Source organism: Thermothelomyces thermophilus, chromosome 2, assembly GCF_000226095.1.
Source record: "Thermothelomyces thermophilus ATCC 42464 chromosome 2, complete sequence".
In the NCBI taxonomy this organism is placed as follows: Eukaryota; Fungi; Ascomycota; class Sordariomycetes; order Sordariales; family Chaetomiaceae; genus Thermothelomyces; species Thermothelomyces thermophilus.
In genome coordinates, this window is record NC_016473.1 from 1,855,400 (window position 1) to 1,881,379 (window position 25,980).

The 25,980-nt window shown below is 58.5% G+C and overlaps 11 protein-coding genes across 11 annotated transcripts; 6 read left to right on the forward strand and 5 right to left on the reverse strand.

Moving 5' to 3' along the window:
* The first annotated feature begins 134 nt into the window (after positions 1-134).
* On the forward strand, positions 135-2,333 carry MYCTH_66022 (mevalonate kinase like protein). Its single transcript, XM_003661442.1, has 2 exons — positions 135-705; positions 773-2,333. The coding sequence occupies exons 1-2, from the start codon at positions 415-417 to the stop codon at positions 2,054-2,056; spliced, it is 1,575 nt and encodes a 524-aa protein (XP_003661490.1). The 5' UTR covers positions 135-414; the 3' UTR covers positions 2,057-2,333.
* Positions 2,334-2,614: 281 nt separating this feature from the next.
* On the forward strand, positions 2,615-4,906 carry MYCTH_2300958 (uncharacterized protein). Its single transcript, XM_003661443.1, has 3 exons — positions 2,615-2,745; positions 2,946-3,743; positions 3,851-4,906. Exons 1-3 carry the CDS (start codon positions 2,700-2,702, stop codon positions 4,741-4,743), a joined length of 1,737 nt encoding a protein of 578 aa, XP_003661491.1. The 5' UTR covers positions 2,615-2,699; the 3' UTR covers positions 4,744-4,906.
* Positions 4,906-6,298, reverse strand: MYCTH_2300961 (uncharacterized protein). The gene is made up of 2 exons (XM_003661444.1): positions 5,869-6,298; positions 4,906-5,715 (listed from the first exon to the last, which is right to left on the reverse strand). The coding sequence occupies exons 1-2, from the start codon at positions 5,912-5,914 to the stop codon at positions 5,198-5,200; spliced, it is 564 nt and encodes a 187-aa protein (XP_003661492.1). The 5' UTR covers positions 5,915-6,298; the 3' UTR covers positions 4,906-5,197.
* A 157-nt stretch (positions 6,299-6,455) lies between these two features.
* Positions 6,456-7,316, reverse strand: MYCTH_2142956 (uncharacterized protein). The gene is made up of 2 exons (XM_003661445.1): positions 6,958-7,316; positions 6,456-6,898 (listed from the first exon to the last, which is right to left on the reverse strand). The coding sequence occupies exons 1-2, from the start codon at positions 7,076-7,078 to the stop codon at positions 6,576-6,578; spliced, it is 444 nt and encodes a 147-aa protein (XP_003661493.1). The 5' UTR covers positions 7,079-7,316; the 3' UTR covers positions 6,456-6,575.
* A 341-nt stretch (positions 7,317-7,657) lies between these two features.
* MYCTH_27758 (uncharacterized protein) lies at positions 7,658-8,212 on the forward strand (the record flags this gene model as incomplete). Its single annotated transcript, XM_003661446.1, has 3 exons — positions 7,658-7,690; positions 7,820-7,943; positions 8,055-8,212. Coding segments are annotated over 3 exons (315 nt in total), but the record flags the coding sequence as incomplete, so codon positions are not given.
* Positions 8,213-8,496: 284 nt separating this feature from the next.
* MYCTH_2300968 (uncharacterized protein) lies at positions 8,497-10,725 on the reverse strand. Its single transcript, XM_003661447.1, has 4 exons — positions 10,493-10,725; positions 10,101-10,421; positions 9,883-10,043; positions 8,497-9,830 (listed from the first exon to the last, which is right to left on the reverse strand). The coding sequence occupies exons 1-4, from the start codon at positions 10,526-10,528 to the stop codon at positions 8,612-8,614; spliced, it is 1,737 nt and encodes a 578-aa protein (XP_003661495.1). The 5' UTR covers positions 10,529-10,725; the 3' UTR covers positions 8,497-8,611.
* A 151-nt stretch (positions 10,726-10,876) lies between these two features.
* On the forward strand, positions 10,877-13,722 carry MYCTH_2300969 (uncharacterized protein). Its single transcript, XM_003661448.1, has one exon. It carries the CDS (start codon positions 10,950-10,952, stop codon positions 13,677-13,679), a length of 2,730 nt encoding a protein of 909 aa, XP_003661496.1. The 5' UTR covers positions 10,877-10,949; the 3' UTR covers positions 13,680-13,722.
* A 262-nt stretch (positions 13,723-13,984) lies between these two features.
* Positions 13,985-16,000, forward strand: MYCTH_2300970 (uncharacterized protein). Its single transcript, XM_003661449.1, has one exon. It carries the CDS (start codon positions 14,195-14,197, stop codon positions 15,866-15,868), a length of 1,674 nt encoding a protein of 557 aa, XP_003661497.1. The 5' UTR covers positions 13,985-14,194; the 3' UTR covers positions 15,869-16,000.
* A 35-nt stretch (positions 16,001-16,035) lies between these two features.
* MYCTH_2314567 (uncharacterized protein) lies at positions 16,036-18,092 on the reverse strand. The gene is made up of 3 exons (XM_003661450.1): positions 17,726-18,092; positions 16,829-17,659; positions 16,036-16,770 (listed from the first exon to the last, which is right to left on the reverse strand). Exons 1-3 carry the CDS (start codon positions 17,752-17,754, stop codon positions 16,512-16,514), a joined length of 1,119 nt encoding a protein of 372 aa, XP_003661498.1. The 5' UTR covers positions 17,755-18,092; the 3' UTR covers positions 16,036-16,511.
* Positions 18,093-19,723: 1,631 nt separating this feature from the next.
* Positions 19,724-22,494, forward strand: MYCTH_2300974 (uncharacterized protein). The gene has a single exon (XM_003661451.1). The coding sequence runs from the start codon at positions 20,057-20,059 to the stop codon at positions 22,160-22,162; it is 2,106 nt and encodes a 701-aa protein (XP_003661499.1). The 5' UTR covers positions 19,724-20,056; the 3' UTR covers positions 22,163-22,494.
* A 715-nt stretch (positions 22,495-23,209) lies between these two features.
* Positions 23,210-25,428, reverse strand: MYCTH_2300975 (uncharacterized protein). The gene is made up of 3 exons (XM_003661452.1): positions 25,175-25,428; positions 24,774-24,923; positions 23,210-24,591 (listed from the first exon to the last, which is right to left on the reverse strand). The coding sequence occupies exons 1-3, from the start codon at positions 25,278-25,280 to the stop codon at positions 23,345-23,347; spliced, it is 1,503 nt and encodes a 500-aa protein (XP_003661500.1). The 5' UTR covers positions 25,281-25,428; the 3' UTR covers positions 23,210-23,344.
* Positions 25,429-25,980: the final 552 nt, after the last annotated feature.

Genomic DNA, 25,980 nt, shown 5'->3' on the forward strand with positions numbered 1-25,980 from the left:
TGCCAGTTTTACTGTACAGTCTTCGTGCACAACGCGAATCCATTGCCTGGCGCTCCTGGAATCTCCACAGTCTTAATTACACCTCCTTCCTAACTTGGCGGATAATATACTTTTGGCTTCACGACTTTGCGCCCGCTTTCCTCGTTCCTTCTCCGTCCGCGCAACACCACCATACCAATCGCACTCGAGCCCAATCCACCGACCTCGGCCGTATCGCAACCTGGTTGTCGTCAGAATTGACCGCTGTCTGCTGTCTCCCGCTACCACGCGAGCTCCACTTTGTACTACGGCCGTACGCGCAGCCCATTGACAAACGAACCGGCCTGATTTGATTCTCGATCGACCGCCCCTCGCCGACTCCTAATATTGCCCTTCCTTCGGATTAGAGAGCTACAATCTCAAATTTCGCGGCGCATGGATGCTATGACGACACAGCGCGCATCGAACGGCGCCCCCAACAGTCACAAGGGGCACAATGGCGTCCATAGTGATTCGGAACCTGACAGTATCAGCACGGAGGCCAGTGATGCGACCCTCGAGAGCGTGGACGGCGTCAATGGCATAACCAACGGCACCATCAACCTCAAGATTAACCCGCGGAGGAGTATGAAGCGCAAGCAGTCGAGTCCGATGATGCCGGCCTTCATGGTGTCGGCGCCGGGAAAGGTGATCGTGTTTGGCGAGCACGCCGTCGTGCATGGCAAGGTGAGCGGACATCAAGAAATCTCCGCTGGGGAGAGGCTGGGTCAAACTGACGCCGTTCGGTCTAAAGGCCGCAATTGCCGCCGCTATCTCGTTGCGCTCCTACCTTCTCGTCACGACTCTCTCCAAATCAAAGCGGACGGTCACGCTCAAATTTCCCGACATCGATTTCGACCACTGCTGGAATATCGACGAGCTCCCGTGGGCGACCTTTCAACAACCGTCGAAGAAGAAATATTACTACTCCCTCGTCACCGAACTAGACCCCGATCTGGTTGCTGCAATTCAGCCCTTGCTCGCCGACGTGTCCCCTGACAAGCCGCCCAACATTCGCAAGGTACATCAGAACTCAGCGGGAGCATTCCTCTACATGTTTCTGTCGCTCGGTTCCCAGTCGTTCCCGGGTTGCCAATACACGCTACGATCCACCATCCCGATAGGTGCCGGCCTGGGAAGCAGCGCTACCATTGCCGTGTGCATGTCGGCTGCGCTCCTCCTCCAGCTGCGGACGCTGTCCGGTCCCCACCCCGACCAGCCGCCCGAGGAGGCGCGCATCCAAATCGAGCGTATCAACCGCTGGGCCTACGTCTACGAGATGTTCATCCACGGCAACCCGTCAGGCGTCGACAACACGGTCGCGACGCAGGGTAAGGCGGTCGTCTTCCAGCGCACAGACTACGGCAAGCCGCCTTCGGTGCGGCCTCTCTGGGACTTCCCGGAGCTGCCGCTCCTGTTGGTTGACACCAAGGTGCCCAAGTCGACGGCGCACGAGGTGGCCAAGGTCGGAAAGCTGCGCAACACGCACCCCAAGATTGTCGGCAGCATCCTGGACGCCATCGACAAGGTCACGGAGGCGTCGGCCGAGGTGCTCACCGAGGCCGGCTTCGACACGCAGAGCGAGGCGGACCTGGCGCGCGTCGGCGAGCTCATGACCATCAACCACGGCCTGCTCGTGTCGCTGGGCGTTTCGCACCCGCGCCTGGAGCGCGTGCGCGAGCTGGTCGACCACCAGGGGATCGGCTGGACCAAGCTCACGGGCGCCGGCGGCGGCGGTTGCTGCATCACGCTGCTCAAGCCGGGCGTCGATAGGTCCAAGCTGGACAAGCTGGAGGAGCAACTCGACGAAGAGCACTTTCAGAAGTTCGAGACGACGCTGGGCGGCGACGGCGTGGGCGTCCTCTGGCCGGCCGTGCTCAAGAACGGCATGGACGAGGACGAACAGGGCGGCATGGAGATCGACCTGGAAAAGTTCCTCAGCGCGGAAGGAAACGAGGGTGTCGAGCGGTTGGTGGGTGTGCACGGAGGCGGGGGCGAGAGGGAAGGGTGGAAGTTCTGGAGGGTGGACAACAACTAATCTTTAGGCCGGCTGCAAGGGACGATGGATCCGGGACTCGTAATATTGGATGGCATTTTTTTTCTCTTTTCCTGAGGATTCATGGGTTAGGAGTTCTGTTGGCAAACTGTGACTTGAGGGATCTCCCACAGGTCCTCTGCGACTGAAGGAGCTGCTTTTCCTCTTCTTCTTCTTTTAGTGGATGGCAACGGAAAAGGGACGGGTGGTGGCGCCTACAGCTACTCTGGCTTACTGTGGACTCCTCTGAATCTAATTCTCCCGTGTAGGGCTTCTTCTTACCTTGTGGTACTTTCATCCCTCTTAGCTGATGTAATACTCCATATTCCTCAGGAAATTTGGACATAGCGTATCAAGGCGAACAGTTAAATAAAACGGGCAAATCTAATTGCTAACGGTGAAGGAGAAGAGGATTTCTTAGCATTGTCCCTTCCTGGGGCTTAACATTGTTCATCCTTGCTTGCTGCCCCGCTCTGCTGCAGCTCTGCAGAGAGGAGCTTCCTACTGTACGGATTACATAGTAGGTTTCCTTTGTCATGCTCCATTCAAAGATGGAAAGGCAAAGCAACTCTGAAATCTTGGCTGCTGCTCAGTGCACTTTAAAGGCACACCCCGCCCATCCTCCACCCGCAACGAGACCTCCAACATGCCGCCCAACGCAAAGGTAGCCAGCAAGCCCAAAGCATCCGAGAGTAAGTGAACCGTGGTTTCTAGCTTTGACGCTTTGTGCAGTACCACTTCTGTTTGATTCCCTTCGGGAGCTACCCACCCAACTTGCATATCCCACAGAGTAGCTGCCTCCACTGATTCTTTAGGAACGTACAGTACCTACCTTTACCTACCATTTTTTCCACATCTTTAATAAGTAGCTAACCGTCCTCCGCATTGGCAGCTTCTAAGCCCCCACAATCAACTACCACTGGCGCCACTCCTGCTGCTAGCACCTCCCACACCGCCCCTCCAACAGCAATCAACCACCCAGCTCTCCCTACCCAACCGGGAAACCCCCAGACCGATCACGACCGCTCCCAGACCCGCTTTTCCCTCTCGGCCCTCTCACGAGCAGACCAGGTCGCCTGGCTCGCCGCGCGCATCGCCTCCCGCCTGGCCGCGAGACCGGCTCTGTCGTCCGGGACCACCACAACCACTACTGCTACCGCTACCACCGCCGCCACCGTAGCGAGGCTAGCCTGTGGCGGAGGCCCCAAGACGCTTAAGGAGGTCTGGCGGGTCGTGAATGAGAGGAGCGCGCCGTTGCGGGCGCCGAGGCCGAAGGGTCGTAAGGCAGTAGAGGAGGAGGACGAGGAGGAGGAGGAGAAGAAGAAGAAGAAGAAAGAGGAGAAGGAGGGGCTAAGAACCGGCGAGGACGAGGCGAGGTGGGAGCGAAAGGTGGTGCTGAGCTGCCTGGCGGTGCAGAGCTGCTGTTTCCGGGCGAGACGGGAGCGCGAGAGGCAAGGGCAGGCGGAGGAGAAGACCGGGGAGGCGGCCGTCGTGACGGAGCAGGAGGTGTTCGAGGAGACCAGGCGGCGGAGGGAGATGGCTGCGCTGAGGAAGGAGCTGTACGGTGGCGGGGTGGGCAAGGCCGGCAAGCTGGCGGCCGACCCGGAGTGGGATGATGTCCAGCCTGTCGTGCTCGAGGAGCCGGAGGGCGCGCTGGCCGCGATCGCGTATCCTGCCGATTATGCTGAGGGTGAGTTTCTTATGTCATTAAATATCCCGAGGAAAAAAAGGTGATGGGGGAGGGGAAGTCCTTCCACGCCCACTGGCTAACCTGAACGTTTCCCTTTTCCATATCAGCCATGGCCTACCTTCGCGCCGTGATGCAGGCCAAGGAGTACTCGCCGCGCTGCCTGCGCCTGACCGAGCACATCATCGCCATGAACCCGGCGCATTACACCGTCTGGCTGTATCGGGCGTCCATCGTGTTCGCGCTCCAGCTCCCCATCCCGGACGAGATCACATGGCTGAACCGCGTCGCGCTCGAGAACCTCAAGAACTACCAGATCTGGCACCACCGCCACCTCCTCGTGGAGAACTACTACCCCACCATCGCCTCCGATCCGTCCGCCGTCGCTTCGTTTGCTGCCTCCGAGCGGAGCTTCCTGCAGAGGATCCTGGCCGAGGACACAAAGAACTACCACGTCTGGTCGTACCGCTCCTACCTGGTCAACAAGCTCGACCTGTTCAACGACGGCGACGAGCTTGCGTCCATCGAGGCCATGCTGGACGACGACGTGCGCAACAACTCGGCCTGGTCCCACCGCTTCTTCCTCGTCTTCTCGAACCCGGACTACGCCACGCCCGGCAGCGCCGCCACCGAGGCCGACCCGGGCGTGCCCCAGGCGGTGGTCGACCGCGAGGTCGAGTACGCCCAGGACAAGATCCGGCTGGCGCCGCAGAACCAGAGCGGGTGGAACTATCTCCGGGGCGTGCTCGTCAAGGGCGGGAGGAAGCTGGGCAGCGTGGAGCAGTTCGCGAGCGAGTTTGTCAAGGGGCTAGGGGAAGGAGGCGAGGAAGGGAAGGAGGAGGTGCTGAGCACGCATGCGCTGGACCTGCTGGCGGAGATCTATGCTGAGAAGGGCGACAAGGAGAAGGCGGACCTGAGCCTGAGGAGGCTGGGCCAGAAGTGGGATCGCATCCGAGTCGGGTATTGGGAGTGGCGGCGGAAGTGTCTGGAGGCGACTGCATAGCGAATATATCAGGCACCGAGTTTGTCTTGTTTCTTGTTTCTTGTCGGCTTGCAATCCAAACGAATATGTCTCTTTATTTACGGTAAGAAAACGTACTATGTCATACGGTGATGAGAAAGAAGTTTGGATTCCCCTGCTACGAATGGTGAGGTGATTTTTCAGTAACACGATTGTTCATCTCATTGGGCCCCGAGCCGAAGCCGGTAGGTACACCTTGCCCCTGTAAGTCCAAATAACGCCCACAGGTATATCACAAAACGCCTTGTAAGATCCAATTCCCAGATGATGCTCCCAATGAACCACCCGATGATGTGTTTTCACCACAATGTTGCGCTATCCGCCATCTCCCTGTCAATCGTCCCAAAAGAGGAACATGTTGTTGGCCAAGCCTCAAGCGATTCTCTTTTCTCTCTCTCTCTCTCTCCCTCTCCCCACATCATCCACCCATTTTCACCTAGTTCGCCCGGTAGTTGTGAGAGATGATGAGATACTTCCTCCCGTGCCTGACCCCGGGTTTCTCGATGACGTCCCAGTTCGGGACCAGGATGAAGCTGTCGTAGAAGTCGCGCTTCTCCCAGTACTCGTCGCCCTTGTTCTTGCCGGTACCGAAGTAGACGGTGCCGAAGACGGTCACGGACATCATCATGCGGACGCCGTCGGTGGGCGAGTGCAGGTCGAGCACCTTCTGGGGCGCGCCGAAGCGGTAGTCGGCGTTGATGACGTGCACGTTGTGGCCCTCGACCTCGTAGCGCACGCGCCGCTTGTTGGGGTCGGGCTGCTTGGGCGCCTGGCGCTGCTGCTCCAGCAGCTTCTCCCACTCCTGCGGCGTCGACACCACCAGGCCGTTGATGCAGATGTCGGCGGGCGGGTGCCCGGCCCGCTCGTAGGCGGCGTGGCCGTTGACGTAGCCTTGCGAGATGGACTTGCCTTCGTTGATCTGGCGGTAGTACCAGTCGACAAAGTTCTTGGCAGCTGGGGGGGAGCAAAGTGGATATGAGTCAAAAGGGGGTCTCTTCTTGACGCGTTTTGGTAGCGATCCGGTTCCCGCATGATGGGGGAAGAGGGAAGGGAAAGTGAAAGTGTTCGCTCATGGGTCCGGACCGTGGGGCCTGGTTGTCGTCGTACCTTCGCAGGAGCACCGTACGTTCGTCTCGTGAGAGTTTGCGGACATGACGACGGTATATGCTTGGATCGGATCAAGGAGTGGTCGACTGAATTGCCGATCGCTGGGACGTCGGGAAGATGCCGTTTGCTAGATGACCGCCTCGCGAAGCAGGTTGCTTCTACTGATTTGGTTCAGGCGAGCGGGAGAGACTCGGGTAATTTGGTATTTCGATGGGCGCAGTTACTTGGGTCGGAGATTTCTGGCGGTGTTGTTGCTTTGAGTTCGCTGACTCCAAGGAGAAGGGCGTGAGGGCAACGTTTGTCTTTGTGCTTTGCTGGATCTGTACTGGGACTTGAAGGCTGCCGCCCTGCTGAAGGTACTGTACATGCACTGGATAAAAGAGGCAGTGGGCGGGATCTAGTTATGGTGGGGCACGTTTTTCCAATGCGCGAACTCAATGCGACGTAATTATGCATGTGGCTATCTTCCTAGACAAATATTCCTCTATCGAGTTATACAATCCTATCAGGTACAACCGCATTCTGATCAAGGGACCGAGCTCAATAAGTCCATACGTATTCGGAGAACAGGAAAGGGAGTGAAGAATGGGTCTCGTAGAGACAGCTTGTATGGAAAGCCTATTATTAGCTGATTACGTTACGCATAGATAATATATATATAACTTGGCACCATTCAAGTTGTACAGCTTGGATGGCCACCCAATTGTTCATTCCTTGACCAAGAACTCTTCGATATCTTTATCTTCCAACTCCTCTTGGCTCTCACGGAGCCGTTGCTCCTCGGCAGCCAGAAGCTTCTTGATCATCTCCCGCTGCCTCCTCCTCGCTCTCTTGCCCCATTCCGGCCCGGATGCCTTTGCGGAGGCTTCGTCCTCGTCATCCGTGTCGTCGGGGATTTCGACCCTTCCACGCAGTTCGTTCGCCGACATCTTAGCCTTGGCGGCGGCCTCTGCCCGGGCTTCTTCCGCTTCGTGCGCCTTCATTTGCGCCCGTGCGCCGAGCTTGACCAGGTATGGCCTCAGGAGCAGGTCTGTTACCGCATGTCAGTCCTCTGTCCACTCCTTGTCGAGCTTATAGGAATTGACTCACAAGCTCCGACAATAATAACTAGTCGAATCATTTGCTCAGGGGTCATGTTCGCAAAGGACCCCTTGAGGTTCGTGACAAAGCGGTTGCCTATTGTTGAGGCGAGGCCGGCGACGTTGTCCATGTTGGGCGTTGGGTGCTGGGTTATCTTTGGAGGAGACTGAGAAGCGATGCAACGATTACCCGTTGATACCCGTCGGAGATTCTTGATCAAGATTCGTCGCAAAGGAGGAAAGAATGCGGGTGCTGTGCTGAGCGATCAATTGAGTGGAAATGCGCTACGGAAAGCTTGCATTTGCGCGAAAATCTGCAATTGCCGCTTTTGATGTGACCTTGAACAGCAAGAGTGACACTAAGCCGACCCCACCATTGATCTGCCACCGGCAGCTTCGGCATGTCGCGACATTTTACTCCGTACGGAGTAGTGTAGAGCCTCCTTAAATAAGCGCGGCAAGGTGCGTGCGCACCTGTGCACCCGGGTGGAGGCTTGACAGATACGTCACCGGTCCATTCAATTTGCTCCAGGCGAAAAAGTGGCAGCAGGGATTTTGAGAGGCTACACTACACAGTAGAGTCTAAACCAGGAGAAGAATAGCGGAACCTTGACTTTTCGCATAACTGCATAATCCGAACGCGTCAAGGCGCGTGTCACTCGAGCCACCTCCAAAACCATCACCAAGTGCCAAGACTCACAAGAACCGTGATGGCCGACCTTCAAGATGAAGAGGTGCAAGAGGTAGGCACACGGATACATTCTTAGTCCATGACGTCGATACCCGTCCACTTTCCATCCACCATTCACTTCGCCAATCTATTCGCCCGCACAGAAGTTAAAAAATCATAAGATTCAAGCTGACCTCCGCAGCGCCTCAAAGCAGCCCTCTGGTACTCTATCGGCAAGATAGTGGACCAAGAATCGCTGCAGCGCAACCGTAATGCCACCCCACAGTTCATCGGCGCTCTGACCGACATGGTCTGGCACCAAATCGGTAGATCAGTCCCCCCTCCTTCCCCCCCCCGGGGCTCTCCACTCCTCCCGACTTGTCGAACCCAACCATGAAATTATCCAAGACGGGAAAGGTTCTGACACTTTTCGCTAGAAACTGTTGCCACGGACCTGGAGAGCTTTGCTCAGCATGCAGGTCGTACCACTGTGACCACGGACGACGTGCTCCTTCTGGCGCGGCGCAACCAGGACCTGTATTCGGTCATCAAAGATACTATTGACAAGGAGAGGGCGGCCAAGATCAAGGCGAAAGGGAAAGGGCGCGGTTGACGGGACGTCTTCACCTTTTCTTTCTCTGCTTTTTTCTTTTTCTTTTCTTTTTTTTTTTTTTTTCCATCGCGAGGGATGGAGCCACACGGCCACGATTTTACACTCATGCTCGTTTTGATACCTTGATAAACTTTACCTCCGCTATATTTCATGACCGCTATGCGCTATGCTTCATAATATGAAGTGCATCGTCTCGGTTAGAGAACACACACACGCTCACGTGGTAGTCCCAAGCAAATGTTAGATTCCAGGCCGGCAGCCTACGGATATAAAATGCCGTGCTTGGTGAATCTTGGCGACGACGCCTCAGGAACATAAGCACACCGCCCCCCCTTACTCTCCAACCCGCAGCCTCCTCCACACCCCGTCCTCCTCAATTTCCTAGATCCTCTCCTCCCTCTCCCTTTCCTCCCTCCGAGCCTCGACCCGCCGCCTCCACTCCTCCTCGCTGATCCGGTACCGATCGGCGGCCAGCATGATGACCGCCCACGCCTCGCCCTGCATCACGGCCAGCAGCAGCTCCAGCCCGAGCATGTTGACCAGCCCCCTGGCCGAGGACAGCCCCCACCACCGGCCGGCGCCCTCGAGCACGCCGTCGAGCGACATGCCCATCCTGGCCATGTACGGCCTCGTCAGCCCCAGCCAGACCGAGACCGCGAAGGGGAGCATCGCCAGCCGCGCCGGCGTGATGGCCAGCACGTCCGTGGCGAGGATGGCCGGCAGCCGGGTGAGCACCGTCTCGCGGTAGAGCGGGTCGCGGCCGCCGCCCCGGCTCCCCGGCAAGCCGGCGGCCCCGCCCGATCGGCTGCCGTCGGCGAGGCTGGGCCGCAGCTCGGCGGACCAGACGCCCGGGGTGGCGTCGCCGCCGGTGTGGTTGTGGTGATTGGCCGCATTAGAGCCGGAGGAGTGGGGCCCGGCGTCGGGGCTGGTCGGGTCCGTCGCCTCGACGTCGAAGCTGATGAGAGTGGCGCTGATGATGTCGGTGTCTTCGTCTTCGGAGGCGAAGTCGTCTTGTGCCGGCGCGGGCTGGTCGGCGTTATTGTTGTTGTTGTTGTTGTTGTTATTGTTATTGCTACCGCTGCCACCGCGGAGGGAGATGGTGCTTTGCCGACGAAGGACGGCGCTGGGAGAGGGGTCGGTTGTCGTAGGAGTAGTAGTAGTTGTTGTGGTTGTGTTGGTGGTAGTGGTAGGGGGGGTCGTGGGGGGATTTTCGTCAGTTTGCTGCTCGACGAAATCGAAATCTGGATCTTCTCGGCTCAAGGGTGCCCAGTCCCGGCGACGCTTGCTGGAATTGTATGGCCGGGGGAGACGCTGGTGGATGGTATAGCGCAGCGCTCGGGTTAAGATCGTGTAGAACTTGGTGTAAAGATAAAACCCGGCGAACGGCGCTGCGGCTAAAGCGAAGGCGCCGAGCCATTGGAGTATACCTCGCGGCCGAAACGAGGTGGGAGCTGGTGGAAGACAGATGGGCGATAGACTGGAGCCTGGGACAAAGAACCGCCAGTTGGGGAGCCAATTTCTGAACGGAACAACTCCTGTCCGCTGGAAGAAGGCGTATATGGCCAGGTGGAGGCGAATATATGCAGTTGCATATCGTGTTCTTTCAGAGTTAGCAAGAGGTCTGTGAGGAGGGAAGACGGGAAGTAACTTACAGAGGAGTTTTCTTTATTACTCCAAGCGCTGGCAGCTGCTCCAGAAGCGTGCTTACCAGAAAGGAGGGCAAGCCGCCGAACAAGTACGGGCCGAGAGACTGTCGGCTCCAGGCCATTCTAAACATTCCGTAGAAGGTCGTTTGTGAGTAGGGTTTGTAGAGCTGGGGAGGTCAGCGCGCTCATGGAAAACAAGATGGAGCAATCAGCGAACGGCTTACCAAGATGCGCTGCCTCATGCCGTTGACGCCCCAGATGGCCGCCGTGTTGAGCACGCCGCCATACAGCAGCAGCGTGCGTCCGACGCGGTCTTCATAACGCTGCTGTTCACGGGCAGCCTCCGCCTGCGCGTCGACGAGACTGTTCTCGGGTTCCGCAACACCGATGACCATCATCACCTCGTTGTGCGAACGGATGACATCCCGGTTGATCCGCTTAGTCTCCGGGTTGATGGGACGACCGCGCTCGTCGTACTGCTGGCGAGGAGCGCGTGGGTCCTCGGGGCCTTCACCAGGCACCACCTCGTCATACGGTGACCGGCCCTACAGTTTTCCGCAGGTTAGGATTTTAGGTTCGAGGAGTCAAACAACACGGGGTTGCTTCATAGCCTTACCAGCCCCAGCGATGTCATCGGCCCTAAGCGACCCATCTTGAATGAAAGCGCTCTGGGCGATCGCGCACCAGTGCTGATCTGATTTATTTTTTTTTTTTTTGAAGGGGGCCGTTCAGGAGGTGTCTGCAGCATGTGGTAGCGCCATGTCGAGAGCGCCGCGGGGTTGATGGATCGAGATGTCGATATGCCGAAATGGTTGATGAGAGTTGGCGGAGGTGTCACTGGTGAATTTGGATTGGCTGAGATTGGGAGAGAGAGAGAGACTCGGCGATGGAACGCATGGGTAGACAGGGGTGGGGGAGTCACCCGGGAGCGCAGGGCATTGTGCGCTAAGATAACCTTAATTTCCCCTTCTTATCAGCTACGCAGGCCAAAAAGTTTGGGGAAAAATTGAAAACAGCAGCACCCTGAACCTCGAAGCAGCCCCCGCACATGGCACATCACCCAACCAGGCGCCATGGCCACGAAACAAGCTGTCAAGACGACCTTTGAGGTCGAAAACGTCATTCAGCCAATCTTTACCGGAGGGTCTGTGGCGCTGGAGAATGGCGCGCGAATCCTCGCCTCGACGCTCGGTGAAGCCGCGATCCTGACCGAGCTGAACACGGGGAAGCGCCTGGCCGAGATTGAAGGCGATGGCGAGCCGATCTCGACCCTGACCATTACGCCGTCGGCTTCGCATCTCATCGTCTGTTCCCGATCGCTGACGATGCGCATCTACTCCCTCAAAGTGTCCCCCGACTTTGACTCTGTGGAAGCTACCCTCGTGCGAACAACGAAACCCCACGCCACGCCCGTAGTCGTCCTCGCCGTAGACAGAACCAGCACGCTCTTGGCGACCGGTGCCGCGGACGGCGCGATCAAGATTTGGGATATCGTCGGCGGCTACGTGACCCACACGGTCAGCGGTCAGAGCGTCCTGGTGTCGGCACTGCACTTCTTCGAGATTGCGGCAACGGCCGAAGGCACGTCCGAGCGCAAGTCGAAGAAGGGTTCGCGGAAGGGCCAGAACGACCAGAGCGAAGCAGACGTGGCATCCAAGTTCCGGCTCGCCTGGGGAACCCAGGACGGCAGGATCCGCATCTTCGACCTCCACAAGCGAACCACGATCTCGGTGTACGCGGACCCGAAGCGGAAGAAGGAGGCGCACGAGTCCAATGTGCAGAGCATACAATACTCGCCCGAGCAGCACGCGCTTCTGAGTGGCAGCAGGGATAAGACGATGACGCTGTGGCTATGGAGGGACGGCGCATGGCAGGGCACCCCTATGCTTCGCCACGAGCTGGTCGAGTCTGTGGGCTTTCTCCACGAAGGGAGGTGGATGTACGCGGCGGGGTCGAGCGGCTTGTTGAGGATCTGGGACACGACTACGCGCCATGAGATCACGGCGAAACAGGATGCCAAGTCGGAAGCCGAGGCAATCTTGTCGGCGGTCTGCCTGCCTCACCAGTCCCTGATCCTCTGCGCACAGTCCGATTTCACCCTGGCCCTGTACCGAGTGCCCTCCCCCGCCGATGTCACCTCTAGCGGGAGCTTGGTCCTCGAATTGTTCAGGCGGATTTCCGGCACGCACGACGAGATCCTCGATTTCACATACGTCGCTCCTGATCAGTCCCTGATGGCCATTGCCACCAACTCTGAGGACATCAGGCTCGTCTCTGTTGCCGAAACGGAGACGCAGGCTGACGGAGAAGAGGGCGGCGCATACTTTGGGCACGACGTAGCGCTGCTCAAAGGCCACGAAGACATTGTCATGTCTTTGGATGTTGACTGGTCAGGTCATTGGGTCGCGAGCGGCGCCAAAGACAACACGGCGCGGCTCTGGCGCATCGACAAGGCCAACAATTCCTACACATGCTACGCTACGTTTACCGGCCATCTCGAGTCAGTAGGTGCCGTGGCTCTCCCCAAGGTCGTCCCTCCCGAGAATTCGGAAGCGTTCAAGAACCCTCTCGATCACCCGCCGCCGTTCCTCATCTCCGGATCTCAGGACCGATTCGTCCAGAAACGAGACATCCCGCGGCAGTCACAAAAGGCGAAGGCGTCTTCGAGTCTGAAGAGGTTGGCTCACGAAAAGGACATCAACGCTCTGGACGTGAGCCCTACGGGACGGTTGTTCGCTTCGGCGTCACAAGATAAGACGGTCAAGATCTGGGACGTTGAGAGATTGGAGGTCCAGGGAATCCTCAGGGGACACAAGCGAGGTGTCTGGACGGTCAAATTCGCGCCGCTCCACACCCCGGCCATCCAAGGCGAGCAGGGTTCGGTGTCTGGCAGGGGTGTCATCCTGACCGGAAGCGGTGACAAGACGATCAAGCTATGGAACCTCTCGGATTACACGTGCCTGAGGACCTTCGAGGGGCACTCGCACAACGTCTTGAAGGTGGTATGGCTGCGCATCCCCACCGAGGAGACCACCACCAAGAAGCGGGTCCAGTTTGCCAGCGCGGGCGCCGACAGCCTGGTCAAGGTGTGGGATGCGAATCTCGGCGAGACCGAGTGCACGCTCGACAACCACGAAGACCGGCTGTGGACCCTTGCCGTCCATCCCAAGACAAACACGCTGGTTTCGGGCGGCAGCGACTCCAAGATAACCTTCTGGAAAGACACGACGGCCGAGACGCAGGCCGCCGCGGCGTCGGCGGCGCTCAAGCTCGTCGAGCAAGAGCAGGAGCTCGAGAACTACATCCACGCGGGCGCGTACCGCGACGCCATCGTCCTCGCCCTCCAGCTCAACCACCCGGGCCGGCTGCTCAACCTCTTCACCAACGTGGTCACCGGCACCACCCCCGAGGAGGGCAGCCTGACGGGCCTGCGCGCCGTCGACGACGTCCTGGCCAGCCTCTCGGACGAGCAGATCTTCCTGCTGCTGCTCCGGCTGCGCGACTGGAACACCAACGCCCGCACGGCGCCCGTAGCCCAGCGGATCCTCTGGGCCCTGGTCCGGAGCTACCCGGCCGACAAGTTCTCCAACCTGTCGGTAAAGGGGGCCAGGGGACAGAAGAGCCTGAACGAGGTGCTGAATGCGCTGAGGGTGTACACCGAGCGTCACTATAAGCGCATGGAGGAGCTGGTGGATGAGAGCTACCTTGTGGAGTACACGCTGCAGGAGATGGATAGTTTGGCGCCGCCAGCGCTCGAGGGAGGGGAGCAGGATGGAGGAGATGCCGTGATGGCCGAGGCGTGATGTGCGATGATGGGCGTGGAATGGGGTGTAAGAACAAGGGTTAGGGTGGGGGGGGGGGGGCCAAATCTGAGTCGCCTGCGGAGTACCCGAGTACTGCATGGTAACATGGAAAAAAAAAAAAAAATCATGTGTCGAGAGGTACACCTTGAATAGAACAAGAGTTTAAGACAAATTCTCGCTGTCTCTCATCACAAAGCGATGTTGTTACGGGGACTGTTACAGAGTAGTCCCTAAGACTATTTTCTTTTTACACTTTTGCTGAAGTTCGAGGTTGGAGGTACCTGCCAAAGGTTTAATGTGACGAGCTTTGGTGGGGCAACTCAATTGGAAGAGCGCGTTGCAGCTGGGGCCTGCAGTGTAGCTTGCCATTCCATGCACGTACCGTTCCAGGAAATTCCCCCAAGACCATCAACAGTCGCTACTGTAATCCATACAAACTGCGAACCGTCTTGGTGCGTCCAAGCAACTCGGTCGCCTTGCCCCTCCCCTCCGACTCCAGAGACCACAGAAAAAACATGTCAAAACGCCAGGCTTCAGAGGCCCTCGACGACGTGTCGGCAGATTCGCCCGCGTCCAAAAAGTCGAGGTTCGACGATTACACCATGGACGTGATCCCGGCCAGCGCAGAGGATGGCGACGACGAGCAGACGAGGCCAGCGCATGAGAACGGGGTCGTAAAGCAAGACGGAAATGGCGATGCCGACGAATTTTCGGAGGAGGAAGAAGAGGAGGAGGTAGAAGAGAAGGCACCGATCAGGCAATCCGCGCCGACGGCAGGCTACGACGACCTCTATCTGGACACCATCGACCGCAACGTTCTCGACTTTGATTTCGAAAAGCTGTGCTCCGTCACTCTCTCAAATATCAACGTCTACGCATGTCTAGTTTGTGGAAAATACTACCAAGGCCGAGGACCGAAATCCCACGCTTACTTCCACGCGCTCGACGAGGACCACCACGTCTTCATCAACATGAGCACACAAAAGGTCTACGTGCTGCCGGAAGGGTACGAGGTCAAGAGCAAGTCGCTCGACGACATCAAGTACGTGTCGGATCCGCGGTACACGCGGCAGGAGGTGGCCGAGTTCGACCGCAAGCCGCGCACGTCCCTGACCCTCGCGGGCAAGGAGTACACGCCCGGCTTCGTGGGCATGAACAACATCAAGGAGAACGACTACCTGAACGTGGTGGTGCAGGCGCTCTCCCACGTGGCGCCCCTGCGCAACTTCTTCCTCCTCGAGGACTTCAGCTCCGCCCCCGAGCTGGTCAAGCGCACGTCCATCCTCTTCCGCAAGATCTGGAACCCGCGCGCCTTCAAGGCGCACGTGTCGCCCCACGAGCTCCTCCAGGAGGTCTCGCTCCGGTCAAACAAGCGCTTCACCCTCACCGCGCAGTCGGACCCCGTCGACTTCCTCTCCTGGTTCCTCAACAACCTCCACCTCGGCCTCGGCGGCAGCAAGACCAAGCCCGGCTCCTCGCCGATCCAGCGCATCTTCCAGGGCAAGCTCAAGGTCGAGTCGCAGGCCATCACGGCGCGCACCGACACGCACGACGACCGGCTCCGCTTCGAGGAGGCGTCCGAGATCAAGACGGACATCGCCCGCTTCCTCCTCCTGACCCTCGACCTGCCGCCCGCCCCGCTCTTCCAGGACGAGGAGCAGCGCAACATCATCCCCCAGGTGCCGCTGACCACCATCCTGGCCAAGTACAACGGCGTCACCAGCCAGGAGCTCAACGCCCAGCGCAAGCGCTACCGCCTCGTGCACCCGCTCCCGCCCTTCCTCATCCTGCACGTCAAGCGCTTCAGCAGGAACCGGTTCGTCTCGGAGCGCAACCCGACCATCGTCACCTTCGACCCCCACAACCTCGACGTCTCGCCCTACGTCGAGCCCGACCCGGCCTACCACCCGCCCGGCGAGCCCATCTGGTACGACCTCGTCGCCAACGTGGTGCACGAGGCGGTGCGCGCCAAGGAGGACGTGGCCGACAGCGCGGTCGGCGAGGAGCGCAAGACGTGGAAGGTCCAGCTGCGGGACAAGGCGACGGACGAGTGGGTCGTCGCCCAGGACCTGTTCGTGGACAAGATCCGGAGCGAGCTGCTCTACTTGGGCGAGACGTATCTGCAGGTGTGGGAGAGGCGGCGGGGGCCACCGCCGCAGGGGCCGGCCCCCGGGGCCAGGGCCCTCTGACAAGGAGGCTAAGGAAAGGAGTTGAGATATCTCTCTCCCCCCCGGTCAGGTCAGGAGCGGGGAGGGAGGACAAATGTACGGGAATAATTAGATTATGATACCACAATCAAAAGCGAGCGTCGAGCATGCCAGAAATAGAGCATGATTTTTTTATTTTTTTTATTTTTGCGACATGTGATGATATTTTCTGTCTGAACGACACAAACCTTCCACACTCCTGGCGGGAATGCGGCAGTGGTCAGGATACACAAAGTTCGTAGGTAGATACACTAAGTACTACATCTCCCTTATCCCGACCAAACTCCTCTCGTGGGTTCCATTTCAAGATCATCCAAATCACCATAAGATTCCCAGTCAGCGCTCCATCCCCGCCCCCGTGTGGTGTTTTTCATCAAGACCGTGCCGTGCCGTGCCGTGCCGTGCCGTAGCCCCATGTCCAAAGGAGAAATGAGAACAAATAGGGAACGCACCACGCCCCAGTGCTCCAATCCGAACCGATTCCCGAACGTTCGGACGCTTTCCGAGATGTAATGTGGCAGTGCTTGCTTATTTCGGTACTTTTTACATACGTGGAAGCAAAAAAGGGCAACAGTGCCTGCGTTCTCTCCCACGCCGTGGTCATGCATCGTTGTTTGATGGGAAGTTATGAAGAATTGGTGGGGTTCTTCTGGTCATCCGCCTGCTGCTGCTGCTGCTGCTGCTGCTGCTGCTGCTGCTGTTGCTGCTGCGAATGTTGCTGTTGATGCTGTTTGTTCGACGACCGCTTGTCGCCATGATGGTGTTGGTTCGCCTTTTCTCGCCGCGACTCCTCGATGGCCGTGCGCTGCTGAATGCTCGAGTCGTGGCTCTTCCACTCGAGCTTGGTATCCGGGGGGAAAGACAAGATTCGCCGCATGGTCTCACTAGGGAACTGTCAGCAGACAAGAACTCGTGCGTGCTGCAGAGCGGCTGGGAGCATACCGAATCTTGAGGACCCGCTGCCCGTTCGCGCGGGCCCAGATGCTCAGGATGTCCTCACCGTTCCGGACGCTGAGGACGACCCCGCACACCTCCTCACTAGCCTCGCCGAACTGATCGCCAATGACGGCCAGCAACAGGTCCTCCCAGTACCGGTCGGCGACGCCTTTTCTCAGACGCACCACCCACTTCCCCCCGTTCTTGTTCTCTTCATCCTCCCATATTGGACAGATGCCCTTCTTGAAGAGATGATAGTCCGACACCAAGGGGAGCGTCGATGGCCGCTTCAGGTGCTGGTAGATCTTGAAGAAGTGTTCGACGCAGTCGACCGCGGCGATCGGATGTAGCGTCTTTTCGTACTCGATGAACCCGTTCGCCTTGGAGATGGGCGGACGGAACCAAAACACCCAGCAGTTGCGCAGCTGGTGGGTAGACGGTCCCGCCGACGGGGTCGCCGTCTTTCCCGCCTCCTTCAGGGAAGTAGCAAACGCCGGCTTGCTAATCGACTTGCCGCCCGAGGCCCCGTCCTTTGCAGATTTCTCAGCAGTCGGGGTCTTCGCGGCGGCGCCCAGGGCCGCGTCGAACGGGTTCCCCGGCGACTTGGGCGTCTTGGGCGTCTTGGCCGAGCCGAACGAGGCGAAGGCGCCCGAGCCCAGGCCAAAGGCGCTTGAAGCCCCGCCAATCGGAGACGCCAAGCTGCCGCCTGGTGTCGTTACCGAACCGAATGTGTGTTTTCCAAGCGACGAGCTATCACCGCCAAATCGCTTGAAGGAAGAGTTGCGTCCCGACGGACTGTCTTGACCAGAACCTGTTGAGAGGGAGAGCTTGCTCGAGCTTTTGGGCTCTCAAAGTCAGGATGGCGCGGGATGGTGGGATGACAAAAGAAGGAGGCGCACTCACTTGGCACGGCGACTCCATAGATTATCCATGAAGAAGTCGGAGACCGTAACACTTTGGGCGAATGCAAGCTCAGCAGGAAAAAAACGAGGCCGTCGGGCGGAGGACCGGCAGCACCAAGGCAAACGGTGACAGCGCAGTCACTGGGGTATCTCGGTCGGGAAGAGGTAGGTAACGGGCGGCGACTTGTCCGGGGGTACTTTGGTCACGCTGTTGCGTTGTAGCGGGGCTGGAGCTGTCCAAATGGGCTGGCGAGAACTGGATCACAGGGAAAGTCGAAGGTGTTAATCGTATTACTCGGGGTCTTGCAGAGGTCGATGCGACGTGGCAATGGTACTACAGGATGTGCTTTCGGATATATGTCGCTAGGTTAGGTGGCGGCGGTAAGATGCGTTTTGAAAATTGTAAGCGGTTCGTTCAATCTTGAAAAAGAACAAAACTTGCATTGAACGCAGTGGGAAGACCAGACGCACGCTCAGTGGCGGGTCGTCTCCACCAAGCCATCGACGCATTCGAAAAAAAAACAAGACCGCGGAATCCACTGCTTTGGTCAGTGCGCAGGGCAGGTCCTTGCCGACGTTGAGGGCGGTGAAAGACGGCAGAAAGTTCGGGTGCCCGCTTTCTACAAGATGGGCCGAGAAATTACTACTGCTTCCTTTTCTCCCATTTCACAATCCAAGACCACAGCTCAAATCATCGCCAGCCAGCCACCAAACTGCACCACGCTGCCGGCGATTCCGAATGTGTGTCGAGATTGACTCTCAAAATGCCCTTGTTTAAAACCATCATCACGAGTGCCCCATCTGCGCGGCAACCATGATGCGGTGATGACCTGAAGCAAGATCTGGACATTCCCATCCATGCATACCCTTACCTACCTTGGGTACTATTCCTTGGTACCTTTCTGACCATTGCTGTCCGTGGATATGCGAAAATAAAATGCGTGCTGGTTCCTGCGCATGCATGCATCTACACAGCAAGTTTTCCGCGCTCTTCACAAAGTCCTTCACTAGCTAGGCTACTCCATACCCCTGCGTACTTAACTCTCGGTCAATCTTGACCATGGGAGCTAGTGGTGAGTCTTTTCTTTCGTGTATCCTACTTTCCCACCACTGGCGCCCTGATGACTGCAAACATTCCGGTAAACCGACTCATCAACGACCAAGCTCCCCCATAACCCTAACCTCTTGGTCGTGGCGAGGCTTGCGGTCGTGAGTTGAGCATGAGGCTAGCATGGCTTAGCTGAGCTTTCTTCCCAACATGTCCGTCGCTTACGCAGTATGTCGTGCCCAGCTCAGAGCTAATTCGTTCTGCGTCAGGGTTGACTTTGCCGTGGTTGGGTTTGCCGCTTCGTCGAGATCCTTGGTGTCCGAATTCGACCAAACTGTGGACGATGCATGTCCGTCGAATATGGGAAACTTGTTCAGTAAGCCCCTCGACCCTGCAGACTTGTGACCTGAACGCGGGGAATGCAAAGAGTGCATCAAAGCTACCCCGTGCCCCACGTCTTTGGAACATCCATCGGCATCCCCAATATCGACATTCCCTCTAGCTTCAGGGCCCTATGCTCCGTAGCACGTTCTCGTGGGGAGCTCGATCCTTCCGGGCTGGGAAGCTGCTTTTCTCCGCAGTCGCGCATCGATGCGCCATGTTCCCGGGTACGCTACCGCAGGTCCCGGGTCGCCAATCACCCCGCTGCCACCACGCCCGTAACTTTGTGGCTGTTTACTTTCCTGGTGGCTTCTCGAGAGCTTTTGGCGGGGAAACGGCCAAAACGGCCTGGCACGGGCTGTCGAACTGGCTTGCCGCAAAGTCCCGTGGCAAAGCGCCCCGCTAGCATACCCCACGTGCTACACACATACGTAAAAAAAAGGTGGGGTTACTAGCTGCCGGCAACGATTGCAGTGCAACTTGGTGCCCGCTGGAAAAAGTGAAATCCCTACCCAAGATTCCAGGGCCCCCGGGGAAGGGCCCGGCTGAACTTTATCTGGCTCTGCACACTATGGATGTAGGTTGGGGTTGAAAAGGCCGGCCTCCCGGCGCAATTGTATTCTCAACCAACACCAACATCAACAACGGAAAAGAAAGGAAGAAAAAACGTAAAAGGAGAAAAAAAAAGAAGAAACAAATAAATCAGCTGTCTTACCTATTTCCCTGTTGGTCGCACTCTGTTGCAAGCTTCCGCTCCTCGGAAGCCCGTACCCCACCATCCCACCATCGAGTCCGGGCCTGTGGCTCAACCGGTCGGTCCGTGATCATTTGACCTTTGCATTCTCCCATCTCGTCAGGACGAAAATCCCAACTTCTTGACACTTCAGCAAGAAAACGACGTCGATGGGCGAATTTCTTCCGAGCCTGGAATTGCCCCCCGAGGCCGTCAAGAACCACGCGATGGAGAAGATCACGGACAAGATCGCTGCCCTGCCCGCGGGGCAGCACTACTTCTCGCTCGAGTTCTTCCCCCCCAAGACCGCCATGGGCTTCTCCAACCTCCGCGGCCGCCTCGACCGCATGGCAAGGGCACTGCGCCCCCTCTTCGTCAACGTCACCTGGGGCGCGGGGGGCTCGACGGCGGTCAAGTCGCTCGAGCTGGCCGAGATTTGCCAGCGGGAGCTGGGCCTCACCACATGTCTCCATCTCACTTGCACCAACATGAGCCGCCGCCTGATCGACAAGGCTCTCGACGACGCGAAAGCCCTCGGGATCCGCAACATCCTCGCGCTTAGGGGAGACCCGCCCAGGAGGGCCGAATACCTCGACGTCAGCGAGCCGGAGCCGGACGAAGAGGAGGAGTTCTCGTGGGCCGTGGACCTTGTCCGCTACATCCGCAAGATGCACGGCGATTACTTCTGCATCGGCGTCGCGGCATATCCGGAGGGCCACGCGGACGAGAGCCACCCCCTGGGGCAGAGCCTGGAGCACGACCTTCCGTACCTGGTCGAGAAGACCCGGGCCGGCGCCGACTTCATCATGACCCAGCTCTTCTTCGACATCGAGGCGTACAAGCACTTCGAGAAGACGTTGCGCGAGCATCCGAGCGGGGCCTTCAAGGACATACCCATCATCCCGGGCCTCATGCCCATCCAGAGCTACCAGATGATCAAGCGGACGACCAAGCTCAGCCACGCCAAGATCCCGGAACCGCTGATGGCCCGGTTGGACGCGGTCAGGAACGACGACGAGAAGGTGAAGGAGGTCGGCGTGGACATCGTCAGCGAGCTCGTCGAGCAGATCAAGGAGATCAAGAGCAGGACCGGGGGCCCGAGGGGCTTCCACTTCTACACGCTCAACCTCGAGAAGGCCGTCTCCTTCATCGTCGAGCGGACCGGCCTCATCGCCCCGCTCACCCCGGAGGAGGCGGAGGGTGCGGCCGTCGACCGGAACCCCCTCCCGGACGTGCGGTTCCTCCGCATCAACGGGCTCACGCCGGAACAGTCATCGCACGATCATCCCCACCTGAGGCGGAAACCCTCCGTCGGCTCGGACCCGCGCGACCGGGTCATCGTGCAGGAGCGGTCGGCCTCCCACCCGGACTGGGAGGCCACCCCGCTCGAGGCCAGCGTGCCGGCGGAGCCCATCAACTCGCGCGCCAACACGCTCGCCATCTCGGAGGGCGAGGGCGTGCTCGGGCGCGAGGCCACGTGGGACGACTTCCCCAACGGCCGCTGGGGCGACGCCCGCTCGCCCGCCTACGGGCAGATCGACGGCTACGGCGTCAGCCTGCACGTCACGGTCGCCCAGGCGCGGCAGCTCTGGGGCGCGCCGGCGACGCCCCGCGACGTCAGCGACATCTTCATCCGCCACCTCCGCGGCGAGCTGCCGACCATTCCCTGGAGCGAGGAGAGCTTCAGCCCCGAGACGGACAAGATCCGCGACCGCCTGGTCGCGCTCAACTCCAAGGGCTGGTGGACCCTCGCCTCCCAGCCGGCCGTCAACGGCCTGCGCTCGAGCGACCCCGTCTTCGGCTGGGGTCCCCAGAACGGGTTCGTCTTCCAGAAGGCCTTTGTCGAGTTCTTCCTGCCGTCCAAGGACTGGGAGGTGCTCGAGCAGAAGCTGAAGCGGCCCGAGATGAAGAACGCCGTCTGCTTCTACGCCACCAACGCCAGGGGCGACTTTGTCAGCTCCGACACGGTGCTGCCCCCACCACCACCGCCGACGGCCGCCGCCCCCGCGGAGCAGCGCGAGGCGAGCACCAACGCGGTGACGTGGGGCGTGTTCCCGGGCAAGGAGATCGTCACGCCGACCATCATCGAGGAGGTCAGCTTCCGCGCGTGGAGCGAGGAGGCCTTTGGGATCTGGCGCGAGTGGGCCAAGATCTACCCGAGGGGTTCGGACAGCGAGCGGTTCCTGGAGGCCGTCAGGGCGGACACCTGGCTGGTGAACATCATCCACCATGATTATGTCGACCCGGATGCGTTGTGGGATTTCTTGCTCGGCTGACTCCGGTAGGGCTGGGTTTTACCGGTATACGGATTACGAGGGTGGCTATTTTATTAGCGCAGTGATGGAGGCAGGCACAAAAGCACGGTAGCAGTGCTTGATAGATTATATAAGGTCATGGCAGCTGTTGCGTTCAGCAAGTTGAACTATGGACTGCGCGGAATGGATAGGTAACAGCGCGTTGGTGGAGGAAACAATTGTGAGGCTGTTTTACTCATCACCAAATTCACGGCCGCTTTGGCACATACAGAATGAACGTGGGTGAGCATATTTCACCCATTCCTGGTGAACTTCCGCGTTCCTGAAGCACGGCCGGAGGTTATGAGATGGAGCTGAACACCTTGGTTTATGTGGTTCCATTTTTGTTTAGTAAGTTACATATTATAGCATGTACATCAAGCCTGGTAGTCTACCTATCGACCGTTGTCATAAAAGGAAACCATCAAAAAACGACTTCGCGAATGGTATGATTCCCTCCACATCCATGCATCAGCACGTTCCATGGCATATTGTCCGCCCTCTCCACAGACAAATGCGAGCCACTCCGAAATAGAAAAAAAGAGGGAAGAAGAAGAAAAGGCTCCGAAGCCCGTCACGAAGAGTGGAGTGGCACCTGATCAACCAGTAGTAGACTAACCTCCGCCTTCCCGAATCCGTATCCGTTCTGAGCCCCAATTGTGTCCTTTCACGACAAAAGGCATCGAGTTTTGAACACAAGACCCTCCCTCTCTGTGCCAACCAGACGGGTCGGCCGTAGTCGGTCGGTCCTAGGTGGAGAGGGAAAAAGCAACCGATAACCGCCGACAGAAAAACAAAGAAAACGAAGGAAAAGAAAAGGAAAAGTGACACACTTGTAGCAGACGTATGTCTTATTGCGTGAGCGAGGACGATGTTCCCCCTTGTTGTTGCCCATTTGATTCTCCGGACCGACTTCCTCTAAAAGCCCGCCGTTACAGGTCCTCAGAGTACCAAGAGTGGTGAGGGATGTTGTATAGTGTGGCAGCTTCGCTTCAGGCGATAATAAGGTGCTGGTAATATCGGGGTGGACTGCCCATCATGTCCCGGTATGGGCGGCGCACATGTACATTACAAGAAACAAAGTTATGGGCCGGAGAGCTTGCCCGCAGAGTCGTCGAGGCCCTAACGGTGGGATTCCGCCAGAGCGGGGCGGCCGGACCCGGCTCAAATTTCGCCGGCATCATCGTAATCGCTTTCCTCATCCTGAACCTCAAAACCGCCGAAATCGACCTGAGCCGCGAGCTCGGCCTCGTGCTGGTCGAAGTTGCTGTAACCTCCGCTGTTGCTATGGCTCGAGTGGCCATTGACGGGGGCGACATGCCTGGAGGCGCTGCCGTAGCCCTGCGAGGGGAGGAACTCCTGAGAAGCCTCGGTTGATTTCGCGGTCGCGTACATGCCAGGCGTCGCGGCACCTGTCGCGCTGGAGGAGGTGGCAGTGGGTTGGGTGATCATGTCGAAGCTGGACTCGGAGGGCGAGGGGGCGGCATGGACCGCGCTTGCGTTGAACGATGGCATGTTGCTGCTGGTGGACATGGTCGTGGCCGCATCGAGGCTGGCCATGCTCACGGTCATGCCGCTTGTGACATCGGCGGTGCCGGGCACGGCAGGGTATTGACCGCCCATGTTCAGACTCATGTCCCCCATGTTGTGCATGTTGTTGACACTCGCCGCGTTGCTCATTGGGGAGGGGGTTGGGTCCTGCCACGACATGTTTGGAGTGGCCGGGCTGCTGGCGGCGGTGTAGCTGCCGGTAGAGTAGGCGGAACCGCGGCGTGCTTGGGCCATCCCCATGGCCTGCGAGCCGGCTGTAAAGGGAGCGGCACTATCCATGCTGGTGGGAGGAGCCATCACATTGTAACCGAGTCCAGTGGCCATGTTGATATATCCGTTGGGCAAGGAGGCTGAAGCGACCCCGGGAATGGGAGCCAGGTTGTACGAGGGGGGAGCAGGAGAGGCTGCTGCAGAGCGTGGGGGGGCCGGTGCAATGGGTACATGGCGAGGGGTCGGGGCCCTGGTTCCGGGAGCGGACTTGGCTTGGATTTGGGCAGACCGAGCCGGCTTGGCCTTGGTCTTGGTCGGAGTTGTGTCGAGCTCCGAGTAGTCGATCTCCGGAGAGTCCTCATCATCGTCGAGCTCGGGCTCGATCTTGATGGCCTTGTGGCGCTTGCTGCTGGGAGTAGCACCCGAACCGGGCGCGGCGGCCTTGGTGGTCCGGGCCCTCTTGGTCGTGCTCGGCGTAGCCGGCGCACTGCCCGCAGCACTCGAGCCCCCCCTCAAGAAGCGGGCAAAGGCATCGACGGGGTCGTCTCCATTTTCCACCGCAGCCTTGAGGACATCGCTGCCCCTCTTGATGCCGCGAAACTGGAAGCCCACGCCATCCGGGGTGCTGGCTCCGAAAAACTTTTGAATCTCTGCAAAACCAGGTCAGCTTCCGTTCACGGATGCCAGACAAAGACTTCTGGTTCTTGAGCTCGGATCTAATCGCAGGGGAGGGTGGTGGGTTGCCGGAGAGGCAGCAACAGCAGCAGCGAGGATAGGGTCGGCAACGACGGAGAGGGCGGCGGGAACGGCGGGAAGAGTCGGCTAGTCTTACCGGCCTTGGTCAGGTTAGGAATGTCGTAGTCCCCGGGATCTCTATCGTTGGCCACCATGACTTTGATGAGTTCGGCCTGGGCTCTCGCAAGCCGGAACTTGTGCTCCATAGCAGACTCGGTGACCCCGCCGCCATGGTACTGGGCAATCTCTGGGGAGTTCAGAAAGAGCCATGGTCAGCACCAGACTCTGGGTTCAACAGATCCGACGTGATGGGATGAACTTCGCGAATGCCCTCTCGGCGCCGTTCGTTTCCCGCAGCTGCCCCCAGCCCGTCGTGGTCTAGGCATGCAAGGTGGTCAAGTTGAGTCCCGACCGATGGCCGGCCGGAAGCAACGGGAGGAGACAAAGGGTAAGGAAGGGTTGAGAAGGGCATGCCAATGACTGAGACATTCCACTTACTCTTGTAGTCAAATCGGTGACCCTCCAGTGAGGCTACCAGCGCGGCGAGAAGACGAGACTGTGCCTCGTACGTTTTGAAGTTGGCTGCTCTCTCCTTGGGCGGCATCTTTTCTTCTTCCTCAAAGGGAAAAATCTGCGTTTTGCAGGCGAACACGCACAGAGATGGAAGTGAGGTTGGCTCAGATTTCTAAAGACTAGCGGTTAGTGATGGACACCGAGAAACTCGAGGTAAGCGGAAAGAACCAAGAGTTCACAATGTGATCAGTTGACTGTTAGAGGATGAGTGTGAACAGTTCAGGAGGCGGTGGGGGCTGAGCCAACTGGAGTGTCTCCGGTAATTCTTGGGTAAGAGAACAATATCTCGAGCTGGCTTCAGACGAGGCAGTTCCCAAATCTCTGGCCAGAGTGTCTCAGATCTGAGCTGAAGTTGAACGAGATGAGGGAGTGTTCGTAGTCGGGGGATGAAGGACGCCTCCCACTCGAGTCAATTTCGAGACCCAGTCGGCGTAACTGATCGAAGAGCTCGGGCGACGGCGCCAGCTCGCCGGCGAGCTTGCCGACGCCACCAACTTGACAATATAACGAGGTAAAGAAGCATGTGGATCCACGTACCTTTCAATGATTGAGCGTGATGGCCAAGGTACTGAGATGGTCGGGATGGTGGTTGAAAGAAGGGAAGATGGTCGAGCTCAGCGAGTTGTTTGAAAAGAGAAATGGAAAAAGGAATAGAGTTCGAGGCGGCCAGCGATAATAAATTAAACGTGGGCAGCGTGGGCTGAGTTCGGGGACCCGCGCGCGGGTCCTAG

What these genes read in the sequence shown, in the direction of transcription:
- MYCTH_2300975 (XM_003661452.1), bottom strand. Translation starts at nt 25,280, where the DNA reads ATGCCGCCCAAGGAGAGAGCAGCCAACTTCAAAACGTACGAGGCACAG. An exon ending in TCACCGATTTGACTACAAGA is followed by an intron (nt 24,924 to 25,174) that starts GTAAGTGGAATG and finishes TGAACTCCCCAG; the next exon opens with AGATTGCCCAGTACCATGGC. An exon ending in TCCTAACCTGACCAAGGCCG is followed by an intron (nt 24,592 to 24,773) that starts GTAAGACTAGCC and finishes CTGGTTTTGCAG; the next exon opens with AGATTCAAAAGTTTTTCGGA.
- MYCTH_2300969 (XM_003661448.1), top strand. Translation starts at nt 10,950, where the DNA reads ATGGCCACGAAACAAGCTGTCAAGACGACCTTTGAGGTCGAAAACGTC.
- MYCTH_2142956 (XM_003661445.1), bottom strand. Translation starts at nt 7,078, where the DNA reads ATGGACAACGTCGCCGGCCTCGCCTCAACAATAGGCAACCGCTTTGTC. An exon ending in AGTTATTATTGTCGGAGCTT is followed by an intron (nt 6,899 to 6,957) that starts GTGAGTCAATTC and finishes ATGCGGTAACAG; the next exon opens with ACCTGCTCCTGAGGCCATAC.
- MYCTH_2300968 (XM_003661447.1), bottom strand. Translation starts at nt 10,528, where the DNA reads ATGGGTCGCTTAGGGCCGATGACATCGCTGGGGCTG. An exon ending in GCATGAGGCAGCGCATCTTG is followed by an intron (nt 10,044 to 10,100) that starts GTAAGCCGTTCG and finishes TGACCTCCCCAG; the next exon opens with CTCTACAAACCCTACTCACA. An exon ending in GTAATAAAGAAAACTCCTCT is followed by an intron (nt 9,831 to 9,882) that starts GTAAGTTACTTC and finishes TAACTCTGAAAG; the next exon opens with AACACGATATGCAACTGCAT.
- MYCTH_2300970 (XM_003661449.1), top strand. Translation starts at nt 14,195, where the DNA reads ATGTCAAAACGCCAGGCTTCAGAGGCCCTCGACGACGTGTCGGCAGAT.
- MYCTH_2300974 (XM_003661451.1), top strand. Translation starts at nt 20,057, where the DNA reads ATGGGCGAATTTCTTCCGAGCCTGGAATTGCCCCCCGAGGCCGTCAAG.
- MYCTH_2300958 (XM_003661443.1), top strand. Translation starts at nt 2,700, where the DNA reads ATGCCGCCCAACGCAAAGGTAGCCAGCAAGCCCAAAGCATCCGAGA. An exon ending in CAAGCCCAAAGCATCCGAGA is followed by an intron (nt 2,746 to 2,945) that starts GTAAGTGAACCG and finishes CCGCATTGGCAG; the next exon opens with CTTCTAAGCCCCCACAATCA. An exon ending in TCCTGCCGATTATGCTGAGG is followed by an intron (nt 3,744 to 3,850) that starts GTGAGTTTCTTA and finishes TTTCCATATCAG; the next exon opens with CCATGGCCTACCTTCGCGCC.
- MYCTH_2314567 (XM_003661450.1), bottom strand. Translation starts at nt 17,754, where the DNA reads ATGGATAATCTATGGAGTCGCCGTGCCAA. An exon ending in CTATGGAGTCGCCGTGCCAA is followed by an intron (nt 17,660 to 17,725) that starts GTGAGTGCGCCT and finishes AGAGCCCAAAAG; the next exon opens with CTCGAGCAAGCTCTCCCTCT. An exon ending in CAGCGGGTCCTCAAGATTCG is followed by an intron (nt 16,771 to 16,828) that starts GTATGCTCCCAG and finishes ACAGTTCCCTAG; the next exon opens with TGAGACCATGCGGCGAATCT.
- MYCTH_2300961 (XM_003661444.1), bottom strand. Translation starts at nt 5,914, where the DNA reads ATGTCCGCAAACTCTCACGAGACGAACGTACGGTGCTCCTGCGAAG. An exon ending in CGTACGGTGCTCCTGCGAAG is followed by an intron (nt 5,716 to 5,868) that starts GTACGACGACAA and finishes GCTCCCCCCCAG; the next exon opens with CTGCCAAGAACTTTGTCGAC.
- MYCTH_66022 (XM_003661442.1), top strand. Translation starts at nt 415, where the DNA reads ATGGATGCTATGACGACACAGCGCGCATCGAACGGCGCCCCCAACAGT. An exon ending in ACGCCGTCGTGCATGGCAAG is followed by an intron (nt 706 to 772) that starts GTGAGCGGACAT and finishes TTCGGTCTAAAG; the next exon opens with GCCGCAATTGCCGCCGCTAT.